This window comes from Monopterus albus, unplaced genomic scaffold, assembly GCF_001952655.1.
Source record: "Monopterus albus unplaced genomic scaffold, M_albus_1.0 scaffold401.1, whole genome shotgun sequence".
Classification (NCBI taxonomy): Eukaryota; Metazoa; Chordata; class Actinopteri; order Synbranchiformes; family Synbranchidae; genus Monopterus; species Monopterus albus.
The window spans coordinates 231,157-255,814 of NW_018128281.1; the positions used below are offsets into that span (position 1 = coordinate 231,157).

The 24,658-nt window shown below is 41.7% G+C and overlaps 1 protein-coding gene across 1 annotated transcript; it reads left to right on the forward strand.

Annotated features, from left to right (window-relative positions):
• The first annotated feature begins 1,789 nt into the window (after positions 1-1,789).
• wars2 (tryptophanyl tRNA synthetase 2, mitochondrial) lies at positions 1,790-22,677 on the forward strand. Its single transcript, XM_020586278.1, has 6 exons — positions 1,790-1,928; positions 13,756-14,016; positions 17,660-17,740; positions 18,523-18,605; positions 19,769-19,887; positions 21,572-22,677. Exons 1-6 carry the CDS (start codon positions 1,806-1,808, stop codon positions 22,018-22,020), a joined length of 1,116 nt encoding a protein of 371 aa, XP_020441934.1. The 5' UTR covers positions 1,790-1,805; the 3' UTR covers positions 22,021-22,677.
• The last annotated feature ends 1,981 nt before the right edge of the window (positions 22,678-24,658 follow it).

Consider the following 24,658-nt stretch of genomic DNA (forward strand, 5'->3'; position numbering starts at 1 on the left):
TTACTTGGGGATCCTTTCGCTGTGTCAGAAAGGTTTTAAGACTTTTTGATGCTGCATAGTTCTAAATGAAATGACCACACAGAAAACCTGGGTTGAGGCAGCTCATCCTTGCCCTGGGTCCTTCTGGTAGGTTGGTCATGGCCTTAAACCACCACATCCTCTACACTTAAATGTTTTATTACCCATCACCTCTGCAAGAATTGAATATCTGGCAGCTTTCTGAGTCTCTCTCATGCTGACCTCACTGAGCTCCAGCGCCACATACTGCATTGCCCAGATCATTTATCACAAGACTCAGAGAAACAAAAAGCAGAAGAATCTAACTTTATTCAAGAAGAGGCATTTCTTTTATGGAGGAAAGATGAAAACCAACCTCTGCTGGGTGGCCAGGAAACACGAGGTGAAGGCATATACACATGCACACATACAAACCCATGTCCCATCAGTCACTCCCTGCTCAACCAGCCCACTCTCCCATCACCCAGGCGTGAGAGAACATAACGGCTCAGGTCTCTAAATCTGATGCACCAAAGAGCACAGCCTCAGTGCCTCAGGAAATAATAATGAATATGGAATGATAGTCTGTATTTGGCAAATGCAACCAGATGCAAAAGGTGGAGGAGAAAAAATCAGGAGCAGATGTTTAAGAAATAAGAAGTCTCTGTGACTGTGAGCAGCCAGTGTGCCCTGCAAACATATTGTAACCTTAGCCAGCGTGGAATATAATCACTTATAGTATCTATATCACTACTTTGTAATGAGCGAGGGTATGGAACAGAGCTGTTCTGCAGCTGCTCCCTGGGAAACTTCAGTTGTTGAGGAAGTAGCCAGGCTAGACACAACACCACCCAATTAACATGGAGACCTTAGACAATGAGGAAACCGCACGTCTGCCACAATTTAATAGCCTATCATACACATGGTGGTGGGGGAGTATGTGAGTGCATAAAATATGCTTCCACACATTCAGATACATGCAGCTGGTGTTCAGTTCAGCAAAGAGAGGATGGAATTGTGTCGTTTAGTTGGATGACCCAGTGATTCATGAAAAGAGAAACTTTCTGCAAGATCCAGTTGTTTCCATTCTGTGAGAAAAGTGAGAAAACAAATCAACTGGAATTCAAAACTTAACATTGAAAAATCTACTGTCTGTCATTTTCTACATGCTTATAACCTCAGCAGCAGTGGTGGGTGACCATTTGGAAGGAAAAAGCAGGAAGCAGAGGAATTGTGAATTGAGAAAGTGGCTGTTAATCGAACCTAACACTAAGGACGTAAAAGTAATTTTTTTTTTTTTTTGCTTTCCTGGACTGTGCTGATGGAGACCCAAATCTTTGTCATGCGATTGGCTATACACTCATTCAGACCAAACCAGCAGCCAGTCACATAACTGCTTCTGCTTAACACCTGTAAGTGATGAAAAGTAGTTTTATGAAATAAAATGGCCACTGGAAATAAAACTAAAATGGTGAAAAAAGACTGGAAAATGACAGGGAATTAAAATTGTAAAAATGGATTAAACTGTTTACAAACAGGAGCAACATAAAATAGCATTTGCTTGTAATGAACAAAGTTTTTAAAATATACTGAAATATTTCACACTTTCATAGTGACCATGAAACATTATTGTTTTTTTCTCTACTTTCCTAACTTTTGCACACTATTGTACAACATCAACTATAGTCAGTATTTTTAATAAGACCCTGTGCATTAATCAAAGTTAAGGCAGTAAACCCTATAATTACTGTAGGAATTAAATACGCGACTCGGTGCTATCCATTTTGTCTTTTCAAAGCCACCGTAGTATGAAGTCACAATCCAAGATGGCGCTCCCCGTGAGGAGTAATTTCAAGCGTCTTTTCAACTTCATTCAGACGTTAAAGTCTTCTAACAGGTTATTCTGCGCTGGAGTAGGTCAGCAGAAAAAGGTATGTGGTGTGGTGATTTCTTTACCGAGACGTGTTGTGTCTTCGCTCGAAGAAGACTGTGTGAGAAGGCTTTACTAGAAATAGACTTGTAAACCTTTCAGCTTCATGCCTTAGTAATTCTTAAACGCAGTTCTGCTAGAGTTTTATTTAAACTTGGGCTGTAGGTGTTTGTCTCTTCATAAAAATAAAATGGAGGCCATCTTAATTTTCTAATTAACCTATTTTAATTAAAGTGATCCTTAGAACAGGTTCGATATCAGGATATTTTTACCAGTCTGTGAGGAGGCGACACCGAAATGATGACGACAGGCGATATGTGCAGAGGAGGGAGATGTAATAAATAAATAAATAAATAAATAAAAATCTGAGTTCTCATCGGACCATTTTGACAGAGTTCGCGTGGTCAGACATCGGATATGAATCAGATCTAGGAGCAAATATGGAAGATTTGGAAAAAACTTGAATAACAGAATAAGGCTGTGTAATATAACAAAATAGCAGTATTAACATCAACAAACAGTGCAAAAAATTTAGAAAAGGCAGTATAAACAGACAGTAAACAATGCAGACAACAAAGGAATGTTCATTGAAATGAGATAAATAGGTATAAAACAGAATACTTAAAAACTAGAGACCTGTACGAGTCTGTATAATCTGTACAGGTGCACAGTGACCTGTAACACCGTCCAGAGGGGAGGAGTTCAAACAGATTGTGTCCAGGGTGTGAGGGGTCAGCAGTGATCCTCTCCGCCCTCCTTTTGACCCATGAGGTGTACAGGTCCTCCATGGAGGGCAGGCTCACACCAATGACCTTTTCTGCAGTCCTGACTGTCTGCTGAAGTCTGTACTTGTCCTGTTTGGTTGCTGAGCTGTCTGTCAGAAAGCTAGTAATCCACTGACAGGTGGTGGCAGGAACAGTGAGCTGGGTCAGTTTGGAGTGGAGGATGTCTGGGATGATGGTGTTGAACGCTGAGCTGAAGTCCACATAGAGGGCCCGTGCATAGGTCCCTGGGGAGTCGAGGTGTTGCAGGATGTAATGCAGTGCCATGTTCACTGCATCGACCTGTTTGTCTGGTAGGCGAACTGCAGGGGGTCTAGCAGGGGAAATAATTGGATTTGAGTTACTTCAGTGGGTAGTCTGAACATAATCAAAAGTGTAACAGTCTCTCCAAACTATCACTGTCACTTTAACACTGGCTTTGAAAAATAAACAGGTAGAGAATACTCGTGGAACTGCAGCAGGAAGATTTGGTACTTGCAGCAGCTGCACTTATTTTGGCAGTGGAGACTTTAAGCCTGAGCACTAACTGTCAGCTTTGGTGTGAGTTGCTCATACTTGGAAAAGGAAGTTTTTTCCCCTGTAGAGTACAGATGAAAGCAGACATGGTTACACCCAGTCCATGGGGGATAGGTATTCTGGGAAATGGTGAAACTAAACAAAACCGGTTGAAACAAGATGTGGTTCTTTATTTAAAATAAAATCTCAATATATCGTGTGATCACATGAACTAAAGAACAGTTGATTATACGCTGACTGTATTTCAGTGTAGTTAGCTTATATTTTACACAGCCATAACATCTTATTTTTAGTTGACATAAAGGATTGTTTTTTTATGGTTCCTTCTTGAGTTTAAATTACATCTTTTGACTGTAGTGGCTTTCATTTGTGACGAACCTTTTTTCTCGTCTATCTTGAGCTTATTTTGTGCAGTTTCCTTTCCTATTCTGGCATGTGACATCATATCCTCAGGAACACTGCTTGAGTTTAACTTTTTACTTCACTGGTTTTAATAAATACACCCAGGGTTTCCTATATGTGACAGCTTTGTTGGAGAAGCAAATGGGATGTGAAGACAAACGGTGAGTCCTGTGGGACACACAACAGTGACCGCTGCATTTCAGTACAACAACGATACTAATTATTGAGCTGTTCTTGCATTACAGTTCAGTTAAACACCTCAGCCATCTGCCCAAAGCCCTGTTTCTGGCTGATGTATGAGCTGTAATACTGTATGCGCGTTCACTGCCATCCCGTCTGTATTTAGTTAAGGCAAAGTCTCAGGCGAGGCCGGATAGGTGTGCGACAAGAGGGGGAAAAGGGAAGAGGAAGTGGGGCACTCCAAAGGCATCACAGCAGTGCTTCAAAACCAACAATAACATCAGAAATGAAGTGTTGGTTTTCATTAGTTTTAACTTTCTCCAAATGTGGACGAGTGAGCACAAAGACCAAGCACGCTCACAATGCCCCGAAGTGCGATGTGCGTCAGACAAGGTGTGTTTTTTTCCTTGGTTTCTCTGTACTGGAAATGTGTTTAAGAAGTCACTGAACAGACTGAGGCAAAGCTAAAGTGTGACTTTTGTCTGATGCTATGAATTTTGAGAGAGATCATTATGAGATACAGTGGTGTGAAAAAGTATTTGCCCCCTTACTGATTTCTTATCTTTTTCCTTTTTTGTCACACTGTAATGTTTCAGATCATCAAACAAATGTAAATATTAGTCAAAGATAACACAAGTAAACACATCATGCAGTTTTTAAATGAAGGTTTTTATTATTAAGGGAAAACAAAATCCAAAACTATATAGCCCTGTGTGAATAAGTGTTTGCCCCCCCTGTCAAAACATAACTTAACTCTGGTTTATCGCGGCATCACAGCAGTGCTTTAAACCCAACAATAACATCAGAAATGAAGTGTTGGTTTTCATTAGTTTTAACTTTCTCCAAATGTGGACGAGTGAGCACAAAGACCAAGCACGCTCACAATGCCCCGAAGTGCGATGTGCGTCAGACAAGGTGTGTTTTTTTCCTTGGTTTCTCTGTACTGGAAATGTGTTTAAGAAGTCACTGAACAGACTGAGGCAAAGCTAAAGTGTGACTTTTGTCTGATGCTATGAATTTTGAGAGAGATCATTATGAGATAGCTTTGCTTTTTAAAATGATCACTTGTAGTTAGAATTTGCTGTTAATATTAGCTCATAATAGGAAGTATGCAATAACTTTTTGAAATTTGACAACAAACCTTTAAGAGGGTGAAAAACCATGTTTTACTGCTGTTGGCTAGCTAGCCAGCAAACGCTGGGAGGCAACCCTGCCCCAGTAAAAGCTCCAAGACGTTGGGTGAAGAAATATGACCCTGTAGACATTAAATGCACACAATGAATATTTGGGCAGGTTGTCATCGGACATTTTTAACAATCAAGAGTGGGCGTTAAGTTACAAACTGTTGAGAACCCCTCCCTTAAGGTTTATGATGTCATTGATCCATCACAAGCTTCTTTTAAATGCCCAACTTAGAATCTGCAGCATAAAAAACAAGGGGGGGGGGCGTTTTGTTTTTTACTGAAATTAGTTCTCCATTGTAATTGACATACAGTTGACTCAAAAAAATCTTGAATCAGTTGTAAATTGATGAGGCTGGATAGCAAAGTACAAACCTTGTTTTCTTTAAGCATCCCAAATTTTTTTTTTTTTTTTTTTTTTTTTTTTTAACCATATTTTTCATCAAGTTCTTCATGTTTGAGACTCTGAATAGTGGATTCGGAAGCAGTAGGGTTTGGTTAGAATATGTGTATTTTCTACAACCCTCCTGCCCTTCCACTGGCTTCCAGCCTCACAGCAGTTGTAAATCGGCTGCTCCCCATTCAGCCATCCCTCACCTGCGGTCCTGTTATTGGCTAGTATCAATCATGTCAGCCCTGGGCTCCAGGAAAGAGGAAGTGACTTCTAATTTGCCTCTGCTCCAAATTCACTAACTTGGGTGTCAGAAAAAAACATTAGAGCGGCTCCAGCACCAAAGGAGAGGTCGGCAAGAGCCAGGAAACATGACCTCCAGTTTGTGAAAGTTCATTAACTGCCCTATTTGTATTCAACTGTCAGAAAAGCCCACAAATTCTCAGTAGGCCCCTCTATGTAATTAGGTCTGTTGTAGTCATTCTTCAGCCAGGGCCCTCTCTTGGAGGCCGTGCACATCACCCATTTCTTAAAACTATGCCATATCTCAACATATTCCTCTTTTAAAGCAACTCTCAAGCTAAGTCAAATTACAGAAACAGTCTGTAGACATGTGCTTTTAGTAGTACCTGGGGAATCTTTCTAGTTTTTCCATGTTTTAGTCTGGGCCTGATCCAGAACCCTTTGCTGAGTGTCTGACATTTTTAATTAAAACCTGCCAAGTATCTGGTGTCATGCTTTTGCCAGAGGAAATGACTGGACTCTTCAGAGACACTGCTGCTGGTGGAGGTTTGCCCAGAGTGCTGCCATAATTACACAGTGATACATTTATGAAGTGTGTGCTAGTTATTTTTGCTGTGTTGGGACTTTTCCATGTTTTTTGAGTATTCTTAGCTCACCTGTCAATGGTTTGTTTCCAGCAAGTGAAATGAAATTTAACATGTTCATTGCCAATACAGAAGGAGAAGCTAGTGGTTAAATGAAACTATTTGAAACACTTTAAAAAGGACTCACTGCAAGCTCTGGCATGGATGTGTTTATCTAAGGGTGAAAAAAGTAACATTATAAATTAAGCTGGTCTTGGCTTTTCCAGCTGCACACAGCTGCTTTACATTGGATCATGGGCATATTGTAGGCAAACTGCTTTGGATTTACAGTACAGTTTCAGTCATGCTGGTTCCAAGGTGATTAGTTCTTTGTGAGAAAGTAAATAAAACTGCTGTTACAAAGGTATCATGGGCTGGGCACTGGAAATAATTTCCAACTGTAGAAAATATTTGGGTGTTAAACTGTGCTCAGACTGTCATTAGCACACTGCATCAAAAGTCTCGCAGATTCGTGCGTTCATACAGATGTGCATATGGGTAAACATACAGAGGCCTCATACAAAAACAGTGCAAGGTGATGATTTAGTTTTACCACAACTCAATCATCTGCACTGGCTTGGATAATCATATGCATACAAGTAAAAAAAATTTGTAGCTCCTTATTACTGTGTACACTGTAATACAATCACCTCCTGGTTAATAAAAGGATGCAATTATTTCTGCAGTGATGACTTAAAGAGTTGTAAAATCCAGTCATATTAAAAACATCTGTGCAGCGTTTTGGTGTCTTAGGTCTGCAACTAAGGGATCCTCAAAGTGGACTTTCTCGATTGTATTTACTGGTCTGTTAATCAATGGGGGTGCATTGCAATGCTCAGTCTTAAAGAGACTGTGATACAGTAGTTAGTATTGTTCTCATCTGTTTACAGCAGGTTCAACAATAGTTGGTTGGAAGTTAATTTTGACCGTGGACACAATAGCTGAGAAAATCGTTTGACCCCAGGGTCCATTTAGTAGCTGTTCTGTAGCCTGTGATCATGACACGTTCTTCCTCAACAGATGGAGATGTCTTGCACCTTCTTATTCATTCTTACACGTGTTGCAGGGTAATAAGATACTTTTACTGAATGTTAGTTGTCAGCGTCACTTCCCATATACTAGCATTTAGCATCCAATGAGCCACATTACAGTTTCCTGAGTAGGCGTTGCTCCTCTGGGTTATGCCCCCTACTCCATCCCCACCCAGGCATTTGGATCCTTCAGAAGCTGCTGCCTGTTAGAGCAAGAGGCCAGGGCCGCCTCCCCTGCCTGGTTATTTTTGGAGCACTGTCGGGCCCTGTCTGTGGGGAGTGCTGTTTTTGAAGGGCCTCCAGTCCCATTAATCAGCCCAGGGACCCCACGGCGTGAGCAGGCCCTGAGCCCTGGCCTGCCACACTGCCGCTTTCTGTTCCTGTACCCCCGCTCTCTGCACAGTGTGGCGCTCAGAGGAACCTCATCAATCTCACCTGTCCCACACGTCAACCACAGATTTAATCAAATGCTCCTTTTGGGCCTTCCCCTCAGCTCCCCCCTATGACACCCTCTCTGGCAGGGGAAAAAAACTGCTCGAGTCTTGACTAGAGTGTAGTCACATTTTTATTCTTATTTATTTTTTACCATGTTGCCCCCTCTGTCACATTGTTTTCTCAATTTCTTCTTCTTTATCCACTGCTTCATTTCTTAATTTTCTTGTCTGTGTCCATATGCCTTCGTGTGTGTGCATGTTTTCTTTGTGGTCATATGCACTTTGTTTCAAGCTGAGGTGTGTTCCCATATTGGCCAAACACACACATTCAGGGATAAAAGAGGGGTACCTCAGTAAACCCCATTTCCTACTTGACACCTCAGTGAAGTGCAGCTCTGTCGGTCACCAGCGTTAACAGGCCCCAAAGTGAGAGTGAGACAGAGATGAAGAAGGGTATAGGGGAACTTGTGGGGGCTATGTCAAGGTGCTTTTTAGCAGTGTTAATGTGGAGCGTGGGGCACTCAGGACACTGGAAACTGTGTGTCAAACGTACAGCGGCACAGCCCAGAAAATCCTTCATCTGTAGGCCCATGTTGATGCCCTGCATTCACGGCAAGATCTGGAGCGATTCCCTGACCTACAAAGAGCTGATGGTAAGTCACAGCGGGGCAGGCACCGATGCTCTCACAACTGGGTTTTAGATGTGTTGAAATTGGCGCAGTAAAATGGCAGTGACCGTTGGCCCTGCTCCTCAGTGAGCTAGATGTCAGTATGCCAATCCAGGACTCCAAGGCTCTGATGTGATGTATGAGCTCTGAAAAGCAGCCCAGGGCAGATCTGAGAAGATAAATCTATTCTGTGAGTGCAAACTAAAGTAAAACTATGACTGTGATTAATAACATAGGGAATAACAGAGTGAGGCTGTAGACCTGGACATGCTGGAAGCTGCAACTGCTCAATAATAATAGTGGTGAATCTCAGGTTATTTTTTTTTCTTTGCACATCCCCTCATATAACTGGAATAACACTTGGAATGCAACAATTTCTTATATCAACACCAACTGGAAGATTAAGGTCCATTAAGCAGCAATGAGCATGATATTCAGAGAGGCTATGAGAGTTTAGGGGCCCACACAGCCGAGATTCATAATAAAATGTCATATCAGTTAATTCAGCCTATAATATTAGTAAAGTCCTCGTCCATTTTAACTATGAGAGTTGAAACCCTGTGAATACACAGCCTTTAAACCCTGGCAAACATTTGTGTGCATATTTCTGTGCATCTGTGTGTGTGTGTGTGTGTGTGTGTGTGTGAGGGACTGTAAGACCTCTGTGTACACAAGGTTTATTCATCTGGTCCCATCCTTATACATTCTTCTGTGAGGATGTAATTTCATTGTATTTTGTGCTGACTGAAATGATAAATTCAACATTTGTCTTTTATTTCCCACAATGCAGTGGTTCCAGAGCTTTGAAAAGACTATGGAAAGAGAAGGGAGAAGTTTCCTGGAACTACATTTTTACTGAACTTGCAGGAAACTCCATGTTGGTTCTTTATGTCTTCAACTAAAGTGAATCATCTCCAGTTCACTATTGTTTTGCGTTTAATAACACAGTTTTTTTTTTTTGAGGGACTGTTTGATAGGTTTCTTTCTACCAGTGCTGATCCTTGACATGAGCTGCCAAACACATATGGACAGACACTTCACTTACAGCCTCACTGATGTTGATGTAGGCAAAAACTATAACACGTGCAAACATAGGTCTATGTTTGTCGGACATAGGTCTATGTTTGCACATGACCTTTATCCCAGTGGAGTTAACCACACACATACACACACTGACAAATGAACACATATTCCCGGAAAGGTGCTGCTAGTGAGAAAACATGGCCTTTTTAGTGTATGTAACCTCCTAGTTGTTGACGTTAATGTCACACATACGGTGCATAATGCATTGAGCATATGGCAGATGTAGATGAAGAAAGCTTTCGTCGCCTTAATGACGGTGTAGTACGACAACATGGCTCCTTTCAGTGTAAAATATGAGGAGAGAGCAAGTTTTCAGTGTGTGCTATGCCTCGTCAGTAGGCATCCAACAAAATTAACAAACTTATCCTATAGAGCATTTTAAACACAATACACTTGGTCCAAAATTGTGCTTAGCACATAAAGTAGCAAGCAAATTAGAGAATAATGAAAATATAGTAAAAGTACAAGTAAAATGAAATAAATTAAAGTGGGACTGCTTCTTGTGCATTTGTGGATTTTTTTAAATTTTTTATTTTCCCAAGCCACAAGGTGTTATGTCACCCCCAAAATATGAAGTCAGGCACTCACTTGCCACAGATTTAGTATAGTTCATGGGAAAAATATGCTAGATAGTGTTTTACTACTGTGGGCTTTGCAGTGCAGAATTCATTATGAACAGTCTTCTTACAATATTTAACTTATCACACAGTTGTTGATTTACTTCCTTATGTGACCAGCTTTCTCTTCTAACAGCTAGAGGCATGTGTTTCCTCTGACCAGACGTTACACGGAGGCGTTTGGTGAAGCAGTGTGATGCGTGATGACCCATGATTGTTCAGTGGCTACTTAGCTGTAATGTTGACTCTCATTTGACACTTGATTGGCTCAAATGATATCATTACCATGTCTTCATGGCTAATGGCTTCCCCGGGGGGTCGGAGCAGAGAGTGAACATGCGTTTGATGTGTCAGCTTGAGGTGAGAAAATATTTGAGCCAGATTCAGGGCCACAATCAATCCTGACACCTCTTAAGAGGCTCTCAGCATCAGTGACACTCCAGTGCAATTACCCTGTCTTTAATGATATAAGCACCCAGTTCCTTCCTGACTCTCTCTTGCTGGGTAGTGACCTGCTCCTCAGGCGAGCAGACGGAGACTTTGTGGGTCATGCTGGCCTTAGAGCAGTAGTTATTTGATCCCTTGGGGCTGAGAGATGGAGAAACTCTGGGCCACGCTGGTGAGAGAGCAGCTGTTATCTGATCTCAAGTCCCTTTCCCGAGCCTTGTCCTTTAGTCAGATTGAATGTGATGTAGCTCAGCAAGCTGTCAAGGTAGCTGATTTCTCAGGAGTGAGCGAAGAGGATATCCTCTGAAAGTTTCAGGTTTTAATGATTAGTTATGATAACCTTGAAGTGTGCAGCTGGGGAACATATGATCACCAGTCAGATCTGAGGTGATACCACAGAGGTCTCGTGGGATTTGTGGGGGAGAGTTGAAAAGCTAGCTTTTCTGTTAAAATGCTGAGGTGTTGGAGTGTACAGCCTGTCAATACATTGCATCGTGAGCTAAAACAAACTTAACCTCCTAGTTGTGGGTTCTGTTTTTGGCTGAAAATGATTACAAGTTCCTTACAGTATCAGCCTTGGTGTTTAAATCTGCACAGTTTGCTGAATCAGAATTTCACGTTTAGTTTTTGTGGGTAGTGGGTAGTCGATAGGCTTGACTTGGAACGCATGGTTGTGCCCATCACTGACAAATGGGGACTGCTCAATCTGCAGAAGAAGCTCATATGATACACTAAAAAGCTTCACAATAACTACTACTGTAAATAAACTTTTTTGTGAGCCTGATTTGTCAGTTGTGGAAACTGGTGATTTGTTTTTCTTCCAATTCTTCGTAAAATTCAGGATTGTTGGCATAAAGGTTGAACCAGGCTCGACTCTTGCTGCTATGCAATGCAGCATTAACATACTGCATTGGCCAGTTAATATGTGTAAGGATACATTCCTCATATATTGCTTTTTAATGGGAATGGGATGGAAATCCCAATTACCTTAGTTGCATTCAGAATTCTCTCACCTGCATATTTTCTGTCTTAGTCTCATCCATATATGATGCAATGAAAAATTGTGCGGAGACTGGAAACGAGGAAAATGTTTATATGAACATGAGACGTCCTTTCCTCTAATTCTTCATCTGAAGTGTCCAATCACCAGCAGACCTCTGATAAAGGGGTATGTTAGTCTATAAAAGACATCAAAGGATGCTCTATATTTTTGCTCATGGCTCATCCAGCAGCCTCTTCGCTCCTCGATCCTCAGAACAGATGGTGGCTGCATCCCAAGTCATTTTCCTCACTTGCATCTTTTCATTGTGTCTTAGTCCTGCTCATGTACGATGCAAAGAAAACATGAGAATGAAGGACCTGAAGGAACACGTGAGACATCCTTTTCTCAGGTCTTTTCATTTGGGGCAACTGTGGTTCAGTGGGTAGAGCGGTCATCTCCCAACCAGAAGGTTGGCAGTTCAAATCACTGCAGTCCACATGCTGAAGTGTCCTTGGGCAAGACACTGAACCCCAAGTTGCCCCTGAGCCATTGGTGTGAGTTGGCACCGCAGATGGCTGCCTCGGTTCTGTACCAGAAACAAAGTGATTATCCTTATCCTTATTAAAGTGTCCAATGGCCAGCTGATCTGTGATATTCATAAAATGTTTATTTATTTATTTATTTTTAAAGGATGGTCTTGTGTATCCTTTGTCATGGTTCCTCTAGCACTGCCCTCACTCCTTGATTGTCAGAACCGATATAAGAGACTTGGAACATCCTACATCCAAGCACGTAGAAACAATCTTATTGAGACATGAGATGTACCTGTAAGAATCCTGGCTCAACTGGAATGACTTCTGGGTCAATTGAGGAGGAAGGAAGGATCAAATAAGGGGATTGGGGTTTGCCAACAGTATTTTCTTAAACTATTGTACAGTATTTTGAAGTGTGATAATCTTTCGAGTTCATGGATATACAGTATTAATTAGAACTGGACTTCCTCTCCCTGTAGCAACAAACGTACACAGTGTCAGAACTGTTCGTTGGAGACTTCTTGAGACTGGTAGTGCTCATGGAAGCCCGTGTTATCTCTCCCACATATTCAACCTCGCCACCCCAACAAAGATGTGATCCCTCACTGCCTTCTCACCTGTGAGTTCCTGCCAAGCCACAGCACCTCTGCCAGGAACTGAATCCACCACCATGAGCCCCCCCCCCCAAAGCTTGTCTTTCTAACTTCCCAACAAAAACACAGTTTCCAGGCTGAGTCTTTGCGTTTTCCTGCTCCGTCACAGACCTAATCTACCGTGTAATAGCTTTGATGAAGAAGCCCTAGATTTTGGTTGGCTGTGTGGTTTCACATCTCATGGCAGGTACCACTCTGCTTGCCCTCTAATTGTATCGTGTGGTGCTTGGTGTCACAAGCAGTGGTTACATCTCTTTTCCAGTGGGGCCAATTGAAAGCCAAGGTTCAGTGGAGTGGGTGATGCCAGAAGAAATGAGGCAGTCTGGCCAGGCCAGGCTCAGCAGAAAGAGAGGGAGTCCAAAACCTGCTGCTGTCTCAGTTCCAGCTCTGTAAAATTGTTGGCAATATGGTAGGCTGTGTGTTGTTTGGCATTTTTGATTTATTGCCCCTTCTCTTTCAGTGTCCTTCTCTGTTGTGATAACAGAGGTCTTGAAGTTGGTTGGTGTAAGTGTTAGTGTTGGCCAGCGGGGTGATGCATTCTTTGTGCTGGATGTGTTTGGGAGAGAACAGAGGTACTAGCCATGTAGTTAAAATCTCAGTTACTGTGGCTGCTGGCTTCTACCCTGCCAGTGGTTTAACACTGTAGGCTGCCTTGTGTTGTGAGCTTCTCACCTTTCCACCTTCACCCTCTCGCCAAGTCTCTGCTTTTTGTTTCACCACCTTTGGTTTTTTACTGCCCATCATCTTTTACTCTTTTACAGTTTTGTTTTTAGTGGTGTTAATGAGGGTGGAGCAAGCATGGCATTGTGACCTGACTTACCCAGATTTCATCCTGCTGGTCCTGATCGGCAGAACCTAATCCTGAGGGCTTTTTATTTTAAGAAGCACCAATAAATGAGATATACAAACTATGAAACATCCCGAGTCATCTTGTTTGCTTATGGTAAATATATCACAATGCCACATGTCATTTGATAACTAAATACTAAAACATCTTAAAAGACCATCTTTAACTTAAAGTGGTAATAAAGTTTCTCTGAGCAGATTCCCCTTTTCTTCTAGGAGCCTCCAGGAGGTGGGCGCATGTTCTCTGGTATCCAGCCGACTGGAGTGCCCCACCTGGGCAACTACTTGGGTGCTCTGGAAAACTGGGTGGCCCTGCAGATCCAGTATCCTTTAGTGCTCTACAGCATTGTGGACATGCACTCCATCACCCAACCTCAGGACCCAAACCAACTCAGAAATAACATTCTGGACATGGCAGCCAGTCTGCTGGCCTGTGGTATCGACACAGAGAGAGTAATACTCTTCCAACAGTCTCAGGTGAGCTGGAGACCAAGGACGGACAGATGAATGGTGGTTGGACTGATGAATGGATGCATTTCATTTCAAGCTAGCTAATTAGCATAAGATAGCACCTACAATGTCCATACTTTTTTATATGTATATTATTTTGGTGCTGCAGTTATTTTCACCATATAAAATTTTGCTGGTTAATTGACAAAAATAGTGAAAATATAACTCCCAAGATCCCAAGGTGTTATCAAATGCCTTGTTTTTTCAACAGCCCACAACCCAGAGGGTTTCTCCTTAGAGTGATATTAATTAAACTGGAAAAATATCCTCACATTTCATGACATTGCAGAAGTTGTAACCAGAGAACGTTTGGAATTTGTTCTTAAAACAGCACAGAAACTGTGGTTCCAGCATTGAAATGGTTGCAAATTAATTTTTGACATTTCACTGATCGGCTAATTGATTGGTCCTATGTACTGTACATTTCAAATAGAAATATTTCACTGCAAAGATGCTCAACTTCAGCTGCTAGTTATTTTTCAGAGTGAGGTTAATAAAGCAAAACAGTATAGTCATACGATTTATTGATCATTTCTGTAAAATTCACAAGCTGCCCAGCAGTAATTCAAATTAAAAGCATATAGGTATTTAAAATGACCTCTTCCTTTAGCAGCTGCAACATTTATGTGACGTACACAATGATATATCAATAATTATAATCAAATGATATGATGTATATCAATGTATACTTTGCTATGCTGTATAATGAGTACTTTTACTTTTGGTACATTATATTTTATGTTAATAAAATATTAAATATTTTATGTTAGGGGTGGCTGTGGGTTTGATAACTTTGTTTCCTTTTCAGATTTAGACAAATACAATGATGATGGCTACTTTTGTTACTTTAGTATATTCTGATGTTAATACTTTTGTACTTGAGTAACATTTGAATGAAATACTTTTACTTGTAACAGAATATTTTTACACTATGGTATTGATACTTTTACTTAAAGTAAGCAATCTGAGTACTTCTTCCACCACTATTCACTTCACACTATAACACATGTAAATCATGAAATTATTATTCTATTTACAGTTGGGGCAAGCTGTATATTTTGTTACTTGTGTCTTACTGTTTTCCAACTGCACATGTCACAAGACTATTTTGGTCCAGTGATGATCGAGTGATCACAGCTGCATTCAAGTAAGTAGTGTATGAACCAAAGTGTGGCTTTGGAGAATCCCTACAACCCTGCTGTTTGGACCTCATTTGAAATATCAGGCTGAGAAATGTAGTTTCTATTCCAAATAATTCATGGGCTGTTTAATTAAATTTTTCCAACAGGAAGGTGCAATGTTGTTCCTTTGCAATGCCCATGGACTGCAGCAGTAGCGTGTTTTGAGTGAAAGCTCCTTTGTTTCCCTCTGTAATAAACAGAAAGACAGATCATAGATGAATCATACTGAGAAGCAGAAACGTATATAGATATGTGATGACACAGGAAGCACTGTCGCTTGGCTTATGCTTATACACACACATATTTAGCTCCTGTATCCATTAAAAATTATTTTCTTAACCTAATCAATGCTGCAGAGGATGGCTATTGTTAGTGTATCACTGCCAGGTTATGAATGTCTCTTTTTCCAAACCATGTCTAGTCTCTTTTCAAGTTTGTCATTGAGCCCATTGGCCATCTTTGTTTATTTTACTTATATTGACTCTATGATGTCTACCTGCTAACATGCTGACTGGCCCTGAAAGCTCGTTTGACTGCGCCTGATGCTTATCTCAGCTGTGTTCTACAGCAGCTTCAAACCACATGCCATAAACCTCCGTTGATTCTTGCTTCAGCCACATAAAGAAACCGAGAAGCCCTTCGACAGATTCAGTGTTTGCTGTGTGGGTTTTGCTTTATTAGAAGTTGAACCGTGTGCATATGTGTTATAAAGAGTGTGAGATAGTTAAGTTCAGGTCTTCTGTGTTTCTCGGCCCCCTGTACACACACACACACACACAGTTCTATTTTTATTCTCGTTTAGTTTCATGCCACATAACTTGGCAGCAAGGCAGTCCTCATGTTCAACACGCCTGCTCCACATGTAAAAACAGGACGGCTGCCCAAAGAAAATACTGGACTTCACTGAAAAAGGAACAGAACTGGTGATGAGCTGAAGTCAGTGGTATCAAAAAGGAAGTGAATGAATCAGCAGATCTGCAAATCCTCAGGGTTTTATACTGAGGAGAAAAGCCCATTTACTGTGTAGGTCCAGCTGTTAGCAGTTCTCTAAAATCTCTTCTTTTCACCTGAAGGATTTGTTGTGGGGGTCCCTATCAGTTCCCATATGATCTGCAAGTATATCTCTTATTGGGTGCAGTGAGTGGAGGCCTTGTTCTTACCGGCCTTTAAATACCATAGTTTTATTGTACTTAAAACATATCCGTCCCTGTGTTTGCTGTCATCGACATCTGTCCTATGTCTTGTCTGTCTGCAGCACGTAGTGAATCCCAGCCCCCTTGCATGTCGGCTTGAAATCCAGGTATATGTCGCTGCTGTCTGGTGTTGATGTCGCAGCCCTGTTTCACGCAACAAGAAAATGAGAGGAAGGCAATATAGGCAGTGTCCATAAACTGTAATTTGCTGAAGCAAAAGGATATTTCCTGTTTCTACACACACACACACGCACTGTTTTTTTTTTCTGGAAAATATATACAAACGTCTGTAATTATGGCATTGAGGTCTGAACGTTAGGAATGGATCTGTTTTCTTTGAACCAGTGTTTATTGGCCACCAGTAACCCCCAATGTGACCACAGCTGATCCAAAATCCAGCATTGTATCATTGATACCATATCATTAATGTAAAAGAATCCTGCTTTCTAGTTTGTCCTTATGCTGTGTTATGTTGGATTCCTGTTGTGTCATTGCACAAATAGACAAAATTGAATCAGAAACTGGATATCAGTTTGTCCTGATTGGCTGGACGCAGGTGTGAGCTGGTGGTTCTGTCTTTGTAAGGAATGGAGGGCAGATTGAGAGGTGTAGTCTGACAGTACTCTTCTTTGCCACTTGGAGGCACTAGGGAGTTACCTGGTCTTCCTCCACCACAGCTGCCTCTTACCATACTGCTCATCTATTCATCTTTTTGTTTAATCTGCCTGCTTAATTTATTTCTTCTGACCTCTCTGGTCACACACAAGCAGTTTGCATGTGTATGTACACTATGTTCATATACAGACGTCGGTTTTGGAACACATAATCCAACCTCCAAGACCAGTAATTGCTTTTGTACACAGCCCAACAGAAATGAAGAAAACCACTAAAAGACAAATGGAGTGAAAACACAAACAAACAGTGTCCATGCCTGAGAGTTAGTTGATGAGCCACAGATATTTAGATCCTTGAGCTTTAATAGCTGTTTTCCAAATATGGCAGGTAACAGATTAGGAAAGATTGAGTAGTTCCACCAGTTTTAACTAAAGCTGAAGCAAACGAAAACATATGTCCCAGTGAGCACAAGTTATTAAATGTCAGAGAAAGGATTTAAACTGAGCAATTCAGTGCCAGATGGAAGAGATGGTGTTTGTGTGTTTTAAGCAGATATAACAGGTCATTTTATCCTTAACGGTGATACTGGATGTGTCCCCACACCCCTCTCTAACTCTGCAGGTGTCCGAGCACGCCGAGCTCTCCTGGATCCTCGGCTGTCTGACCAGTATGCCCCGTCTGCGACACCTGCCACAGTGGAAGGTGAGACCGTGAGATTTCCTGCAGCAGACTCTCACAATCATAAAAAAATGATCAGCATGAAATACCAAAAATGCTGTAAATCATGTAAAATCAAATTTAGCTGAACCCTTGTATCCTGTTACTTGTTACCCTAAAATCCAGCTTGGATTTCTGTGACTGATGAACCTTTCTGGAGCCAGACTTCCAGATGAAGACGGCTTCTTTTATAGAAAATTGCATATCTTGGGATTATTTTACACATCAAAGGTTGGGCCTCCTCATCCTCCCTCACTGGTTCTGAATCATGCTGATTTAATTATCAGTACGTCTGTGCTCATCTTTAGTTTAATAGGTTCAAATTAACATCATTCTCATTTCCCGCTTCCTCTGAATTTCCAGCATCTCTATTTTGTTTCATTTCTCTGTTCCACCTGCCATTTTATTTCTCCAAAAGTCTTATAATTAGTTATTTTCTGCAGCAAAACATGCCGTTTTAATGCACAATGAGAGGGAGAGGGAGAGCCGGGAGTTCACTGTTCTTGGTTTCTGTTGGTACATGGGAAAACACCTTTTGTTTACCCAACAGATGAGTTGACCTCCGACATGAGACAAGGTGTCACATGAACTCATTCGTACCCCATTTATCTGCGAAGCTGTGAGTCATAAAAGTGAAAATGGTTCTTTCATGGGCAAAGACAGTCAACTTGAGTCAGTCTTTCCCCTGTGCACTTTTACTTTTGCTGTTCTTCTTTCCTTTCTCCCTCAACTTGCTTCTTTTTCCTTCCCTCCATCTTTTATTCCAGATGAAGAGCAAAGTAAAGACAGAAGGCAGCGTTGGTCTCTACACATATCCTGTCCTCCAGGCTGCCGATATTCTCCTCTACAAGTGAGAACTCCATGCAAGTAGGATGTCGTGTGTGTTGTCAGATATGTTTTGCTGTTGTATCTCTTCATGTAAGTTTGAGCATCATTATTTCTTTGTAGAGCTTCATCTACTGAGCTGTGAAGTTTCTTACCAACATTTACTGGCTGTTGCCACGTGTGTGTGTATATATATATTTATTATAATGCACATTGTGTATTTGAGGGCTAAAGACATGTTGACTTCATTGTTTTTCAGCCTGGATTTAATCATTTAAATGTTTATGTTCCCTCTCTAGGAAGGGGTCGCACACTGTAGTTTCTGTATTAGGAGAAGCTGCAGCAGTGTTCTCAATGTTTTTAAAGCAAAGTCTGCTGTTGAGGAAGTGCTCTGCATACATTGGTCTGGGTTTCAAAAGAGCAAATGTAAACAACAGTATATATCCAGACTATTGTTTCTTGTTATTGTGGGTCTGAGCAGCTAAATTGTACATTGTTACTTCCGCTGTTGATAACATGAGTACAGTATTGGCACAGTGTATTGTTACACAGGTGTCACCCGAGAGATGGGCCACCTCTCTCGGGTGACAGAGAGATTCAGAGAGATTTGCTCCTTAAATGTTAAGTATTTTCTTGGTTTAGTCAGAGTAATGGGGAGATGTTGCAAGCAATGAAATAAAATTTCATTCACCTTAGAAGGCAGAGGCAGAAATCTAAGAGACAGTTGTATCATAGCCAGTGGGCCAAGCTATTTTACTTGAGTTCCATATAAATATTTGTATCATGTTTTAGTGCTGGAAAGCAATCTGATGGTTTAAGTAGTTTAAATGTGGTGGGGGTGTATCAGTCGAGTTTGTGGTCCCATCAGTTGGTGGTCAGATTATTGTAGCTCCTCTGTGGAAATGAATCCTTCACTCCCACGTTTCTAAAAAGAAATTAGAAGTTGTTACCTGACCTGTTTGAACCATCCAACAGCCACAACCTCACTTCCTGTGAAAACAGGCTGATGGAGCAGAGAAAGCCTCGTCTCTAACGCACTCTGACCGATGGATATCTTCCTCCTGAGTGACGGTTGCAAACCAGTGCTGAACAGGTTTCCAGCAGCAACTGGAATGTCTTCAGTTAGCTGCTAGTTTAAAATGCTGTACTCTAACTCGGCATTGTTTTCGTTCTGGGCTCATCTCTTAGGTCCACTCACGTCCCCGTTGGGGAGGACCAGGTCCAGCATTTAGAGCTGGCTCAGGATCTCGCTCGTATCTTCAACAGCCGCTATGGAGACCTGTTCCCTGTGCCTCGCACCCTGTTGAGTAAGAACACACATGCGTTTATAGACATGGCAGCACGCACACACAGACACACACACACACACACACACACACACACACACACAGGACAACTACCATAAAGAAATCAATCTCAACATATCTTATCTGATTTTGACATATGAAGTTTGTTTTTGTGTCTTTCCCTGAATTCTGTAAAACTAAACAGCTTGTTTTTTGATTCAGGGGGCTGACACTAGTTTTGTCGTCTGTTCATTGCACAAATTCAGAAAACAAAATGTCCTTTTATTTAAAGAAAAAGATAAAAAGAGATTTCTTCTCCTTTACATCTGGTTACAGGACAGAGCAGTGTGTGATACATTATTAGTAATTCTCATTTTATTACAGCCTTTTAAATATCCTCTGTCTTAAGTATTGTTTTCTTTGTGTTTTATTGTGTTGTTGTTGCTGTTTGTATGCTGTTGTCTTGGACAGGTGTCCGGCCTCTACTAGACTTACTGGGTAAAAAGAGTTTTGTTTTTAAATGTCGGCCGACCCACCATGTACTACAGTAAATGGAAACTCTGGAAAATATCAGGGCTTTCAACAAAGAGTTAACATATAATAAGATTTTTTTTTTTTAAATATTACTCTGCTGTACAAAATGTCTTTGCCCACACACATGGCCGACATGTTCAGAGATCCCTCTCACTCCCCAGTTTCTTTGTAGTTAACAGGGTCATGATGGAGTCAGCCTTGTGTGCAGAGCAGCTTTGATTAAAGAAATATTTTCTTCCTCTTGTATCATTATAATTTGGTAATGATAGATTGGGGCCTATGCTCGAGATGACTCGCGGAGTTTAGGGGGTTTGTGTGTTTGGATCCCAGCTTCATTCTTGTCAAAACACAGCTGCTAGTCACCACCTTCCATCTTGTAATTAGCTTGAAATAAGTGTGTCTCACGGTGATGCACAGGACGCTGTACATGGGATGGGTGTGGACGGCTGTTTGGGACAGAGCTTGCAAGATGCAGGAAGGATGAGGTTGATGAATAAAAGGAAACCGGCTCCCACAGGGTGTCACCTGACACTGAGACACATCTGCTTCACACAGCAGTAATGAAAATGTTATTCTTCAGTTAGTTTCTTATTTTATCATGTCACTCCTTCTGACATGAACAGGATTCAGAGCTTGTGTTTAACGTATCAGTACAAACATTTTGGCTGTGCCTTCTTCAGTGTGCAGCAGTCTGTTGCTGTCCTACTTGAGTCCTGACAGGTGTCTTCAGATCAGCCTGTCTGGAAACTTTCCAAAGCTCCCCGCCAGATATAATCCCACAACCATCAGACATAATCTCCAACCTCTACAAATTACAAATAATCACAAACATCCTGAGAAGAAGGTTTGCCGAAAATGCTTTTTAGTTTGAGTTACAGTAAAAATTCCTGAACACAGATACTAGGACTGCACATTAATTGAAGATGAAGCTTTAAAGGGGTAAATAAATAAATAATCCCGGTGCATACCCTTGTCCTCTGTGAGCAGTGATGCAGAGCTTTGTGAGTTTTATAAATACAGGGTGGGCCACGGAAAAGTAGCCCGCCTCCAATACCGGTGTTCAAGTTTGGAATGCCGGAGGCAGGCTGCTTTTCCGTGGCCCACCTGGTATAAGGGAAAACAGTTTCCTCATTAACATCACTGGGTTTCTCCATCTGTTTTCCTTCCACAGGCTCCGCACGAAAGGTCAAATCCCTCCGTGACCCCTCCGCCAAAATGTCCAAATCCGACCCCCAAAAAATGGCGACAATCGCCATCACGGACTCTCCTGACGACATTGCCCTTAAAATCCGTCGCGCTGTCACTGACCTTACCTCTGAGGTCACCTTTGATCCGGAGACACGTCCAGGTGTGTCCAACCTGGTGACCATCCATGCTGCCATGGCGATGATCAGTGTGGAGGAGGCAGTATCACAAGCCAGGGGGCTGGACACCGGAGCCTATAAGAAGCTTGTCTCTGAGGCTGTGATCCAGAGGTTAACGCCCATTAGAGCGGAGATCGAGAGGCTGAGGGGCGACCCGGCTCACCTGGAGGGAGTGCTGGCTCAAGGGGCCCAGAGGGCTCGGGGGCTGGCTGCACCGGTTCTCAGAGAGGTCCGACAGCGTGTTGGGTTCTGCTGAGGGGCAGCTAGGCTGGAAAATAAGGCCACGTTTATACTGCTGACTTAGCTGCTGAAATTAGATGCTAATGACTGTTTACATCTCTGTGGCGGATTGTCAAGGATGCAAGTCTAATAAAAGGTGTGGAAAGCAGCAGAGAAAACACAAACTATTGTGTCTTCTGTTTGTCTCATTGACATGAATGAGGAGGCTGCAGCTTTTAGTGCTGGTCTGAGCACAGCAAAACCAGAAGTCGCTTTTGTCTTTTGACATGTCCACACTTGTTTTGAAGACACTGTCTGTTCTTTATCTGCCTTTGTGTTTGTGTATTGATCTCAAAATACCACAGGACCTCAGTATTTTTGTCTCCTTCAAACCAGTTTTCATCTCTGCTGCATGGACGTGTTGTCACTCCTCATGCCAAGGTGATGTTATTTTACAATGTTATTTCTTTAAAGATTTGGGGAACATGTCAATACACAATATGATTTCATTTTTTGTATATTTCCAAGTAGTTTTTTCACCCTTGTCATTGTCATTGAATGTGTTGCCAATGCACCGTTTTACATTTTATGAATCAACCCAATATTTTCACTGTAAATGTCTGATTTACAACCATATGACCCAACTAATTAAACTATACATACACACAAACCTGAATGATAGAATCGTGTGTGCATGATTCCACAAGTACACATAAGTGTTCAAACTAATTTAACAAATAATTATCCACATCAGTGACTTGAACACATTCAGTGGTATTTATTCATTTCTTTTCTTCCTTAACGTTGTCCTCCTTCCTTCCCGTTTTTCCATTTGTCTCCTGCCCTTTCCTTCATTTGCTTTCTGTCATCACACTTTCTCTAATTGAAAATGCACTTCTCCAGTCGTGTAATACCCCCACAGAGACTCACAGCCTGCACACAGCGTGGAGCTGAGCTGTGTGTTCTCCATTTCGCTGTTAACTTGGACACCGACACTCGGTTTATTGCCCTTTGGTCCTATTCTCCTTTTGGCATAAATAACTGAAAGAAAAATAATGTATATAGACTACATATCCACAGCACCAGGGTGTAAATCACCGAGCCCCGTTAGCACTGCGGCATTAAGACAAATAGTGAGCCAACATCCATACCCTGAACTGTTTTATGCACTGGGGGGAAACTGGTTTGGAGTAAACGATGGTATTTTAATGGAAATGTGTCACGGGGAAACAGTCCGAATTTGACTGATGAAGGTAAACGGTGTCCAAACAGTGAACGGAAGAGGAAAGTTGTAACTTAACCTTCACATCATACAGCACGTTGATGAACATATTGCTCTGTGCAAGACGCACCTGATCTTGGTATTGATACCTAATCAAATAGCAGGTAACGCGCAATTACGCAACGAACATAATGTAGGATGTTCAGGTACTTTTATCAAATATGGTGTATACATATTCAATGTGTGTGTGGGGGGTTAAAGGATCATTCCGGCTCATTTAGCCTCTAGAACTGGGTGGCGGAGATGTTTGGGTCTAAATTAAGTTTATAAGTGACAGAAGCAGAGAAAACACGCACATCCAAAGCGCAAATATATTATTTTATTTTTAAAACGTGATTTGTTTAAACAAAGCAGCCTCTTTATTTATCGTGCACTCATTTAACTGCCACATGTGAGATTTAAAATAACACTGACTTGGTTGTGATCACCACAGTAGGACGGTTTCTGGTTAAATAAACCATGTAACACCCAGAACCTCATCTCGGTCCAATCGGATGCTGCTTCTTTCATTTTACCCCCAGAAATAAGGCTCTGGTGAGTTTAGGTTCTTTGCACATATGTAGGCTCCAACATGTTCACATCTTCCGCCTTTGCGGCCGCTGCAGCTGCTCTCCGCTATATTTAGCGCGTTCAGTGTGTGGAGAAGCGCGGCCACTGGCCCGGGGCAGAGCTGCTGTCACTTTGGAGGCTTTACTGTTCCTACATGCTTCAACCTCCGGCAGGCTTATGACTTTCTTTTACTAATTGAATATCAACAGCACGTTTGAACGTTTCCGCCCACCATCACGTGCCCGTGTGGTAGGATAAGGTCAGAAAACAAAGGCTCCTCTGCGGAACATCGGGCTGTGCCCGTGTGTTTGTGCACAGTCCGAGGAGCTCTCTTGTAGAAAAAAAAAGAAATTAAATTAAATTAAACAAAAACTGGTGTGAGTTTGTTCAGAAATTAGTTTGAAAGAAAAGATTTGAAGGAACTGAAGCCGAATAAAGACGTGCCACGCAAACCTCTGGAGATGTTCATGTGATAAATCACATGAATGAGAATCAAGTCGTTCACATTTAACCCTGAGATGCCATCGGGACAGACACTTGGTTTTCGTTTTTACCGTCGGTGTTTAACAAGTTTCATCCCACAGACTCCCCACCGCGCGTACACACAAGCGTCCACGCAGAATATTTACTTTGACCCAACTTTACGCACCAAGCGTTTACTGAACATTAGCATCGAACATTTAAAAAACAAAAAAATCCACGAATTATTGTGGCGTAAATACTAATCGGTAACAAACTCTGTATTCCTACATGAGTCTGTAATTTGGTTTTCAGTATTTAGTTTTAAACTTCCTCAAATAAACTCAACGCACACATTATTTTCACTGAAAGCAGCAATGATGGA

Excerpts from the sequence above, each read along its gene's own strand:
- wars2 (XM_020586278.1), top strand. The coding sequence starts at position 1,806 with ATGAAGTCACAATCCAAGATGGCGCTCCCCGTGAGGAGTAATTTCAAG. Across the intron at positions 17,741-18,522 it reads GACACCTGCCACAGTGGAAG|ATGAAGAGCAAAGTAAAGAC; the intron begins GTGAGACCGTGA and ends CTTTTATTCCAG. Across the intron at positions 18,606-19,768 it reads GCCGATATTCTCCTCTACAA|GTCCACTCACGTCCCCGTTG; the intron begins GTGAGAACTCCA and ends CTCATCTCTTAG.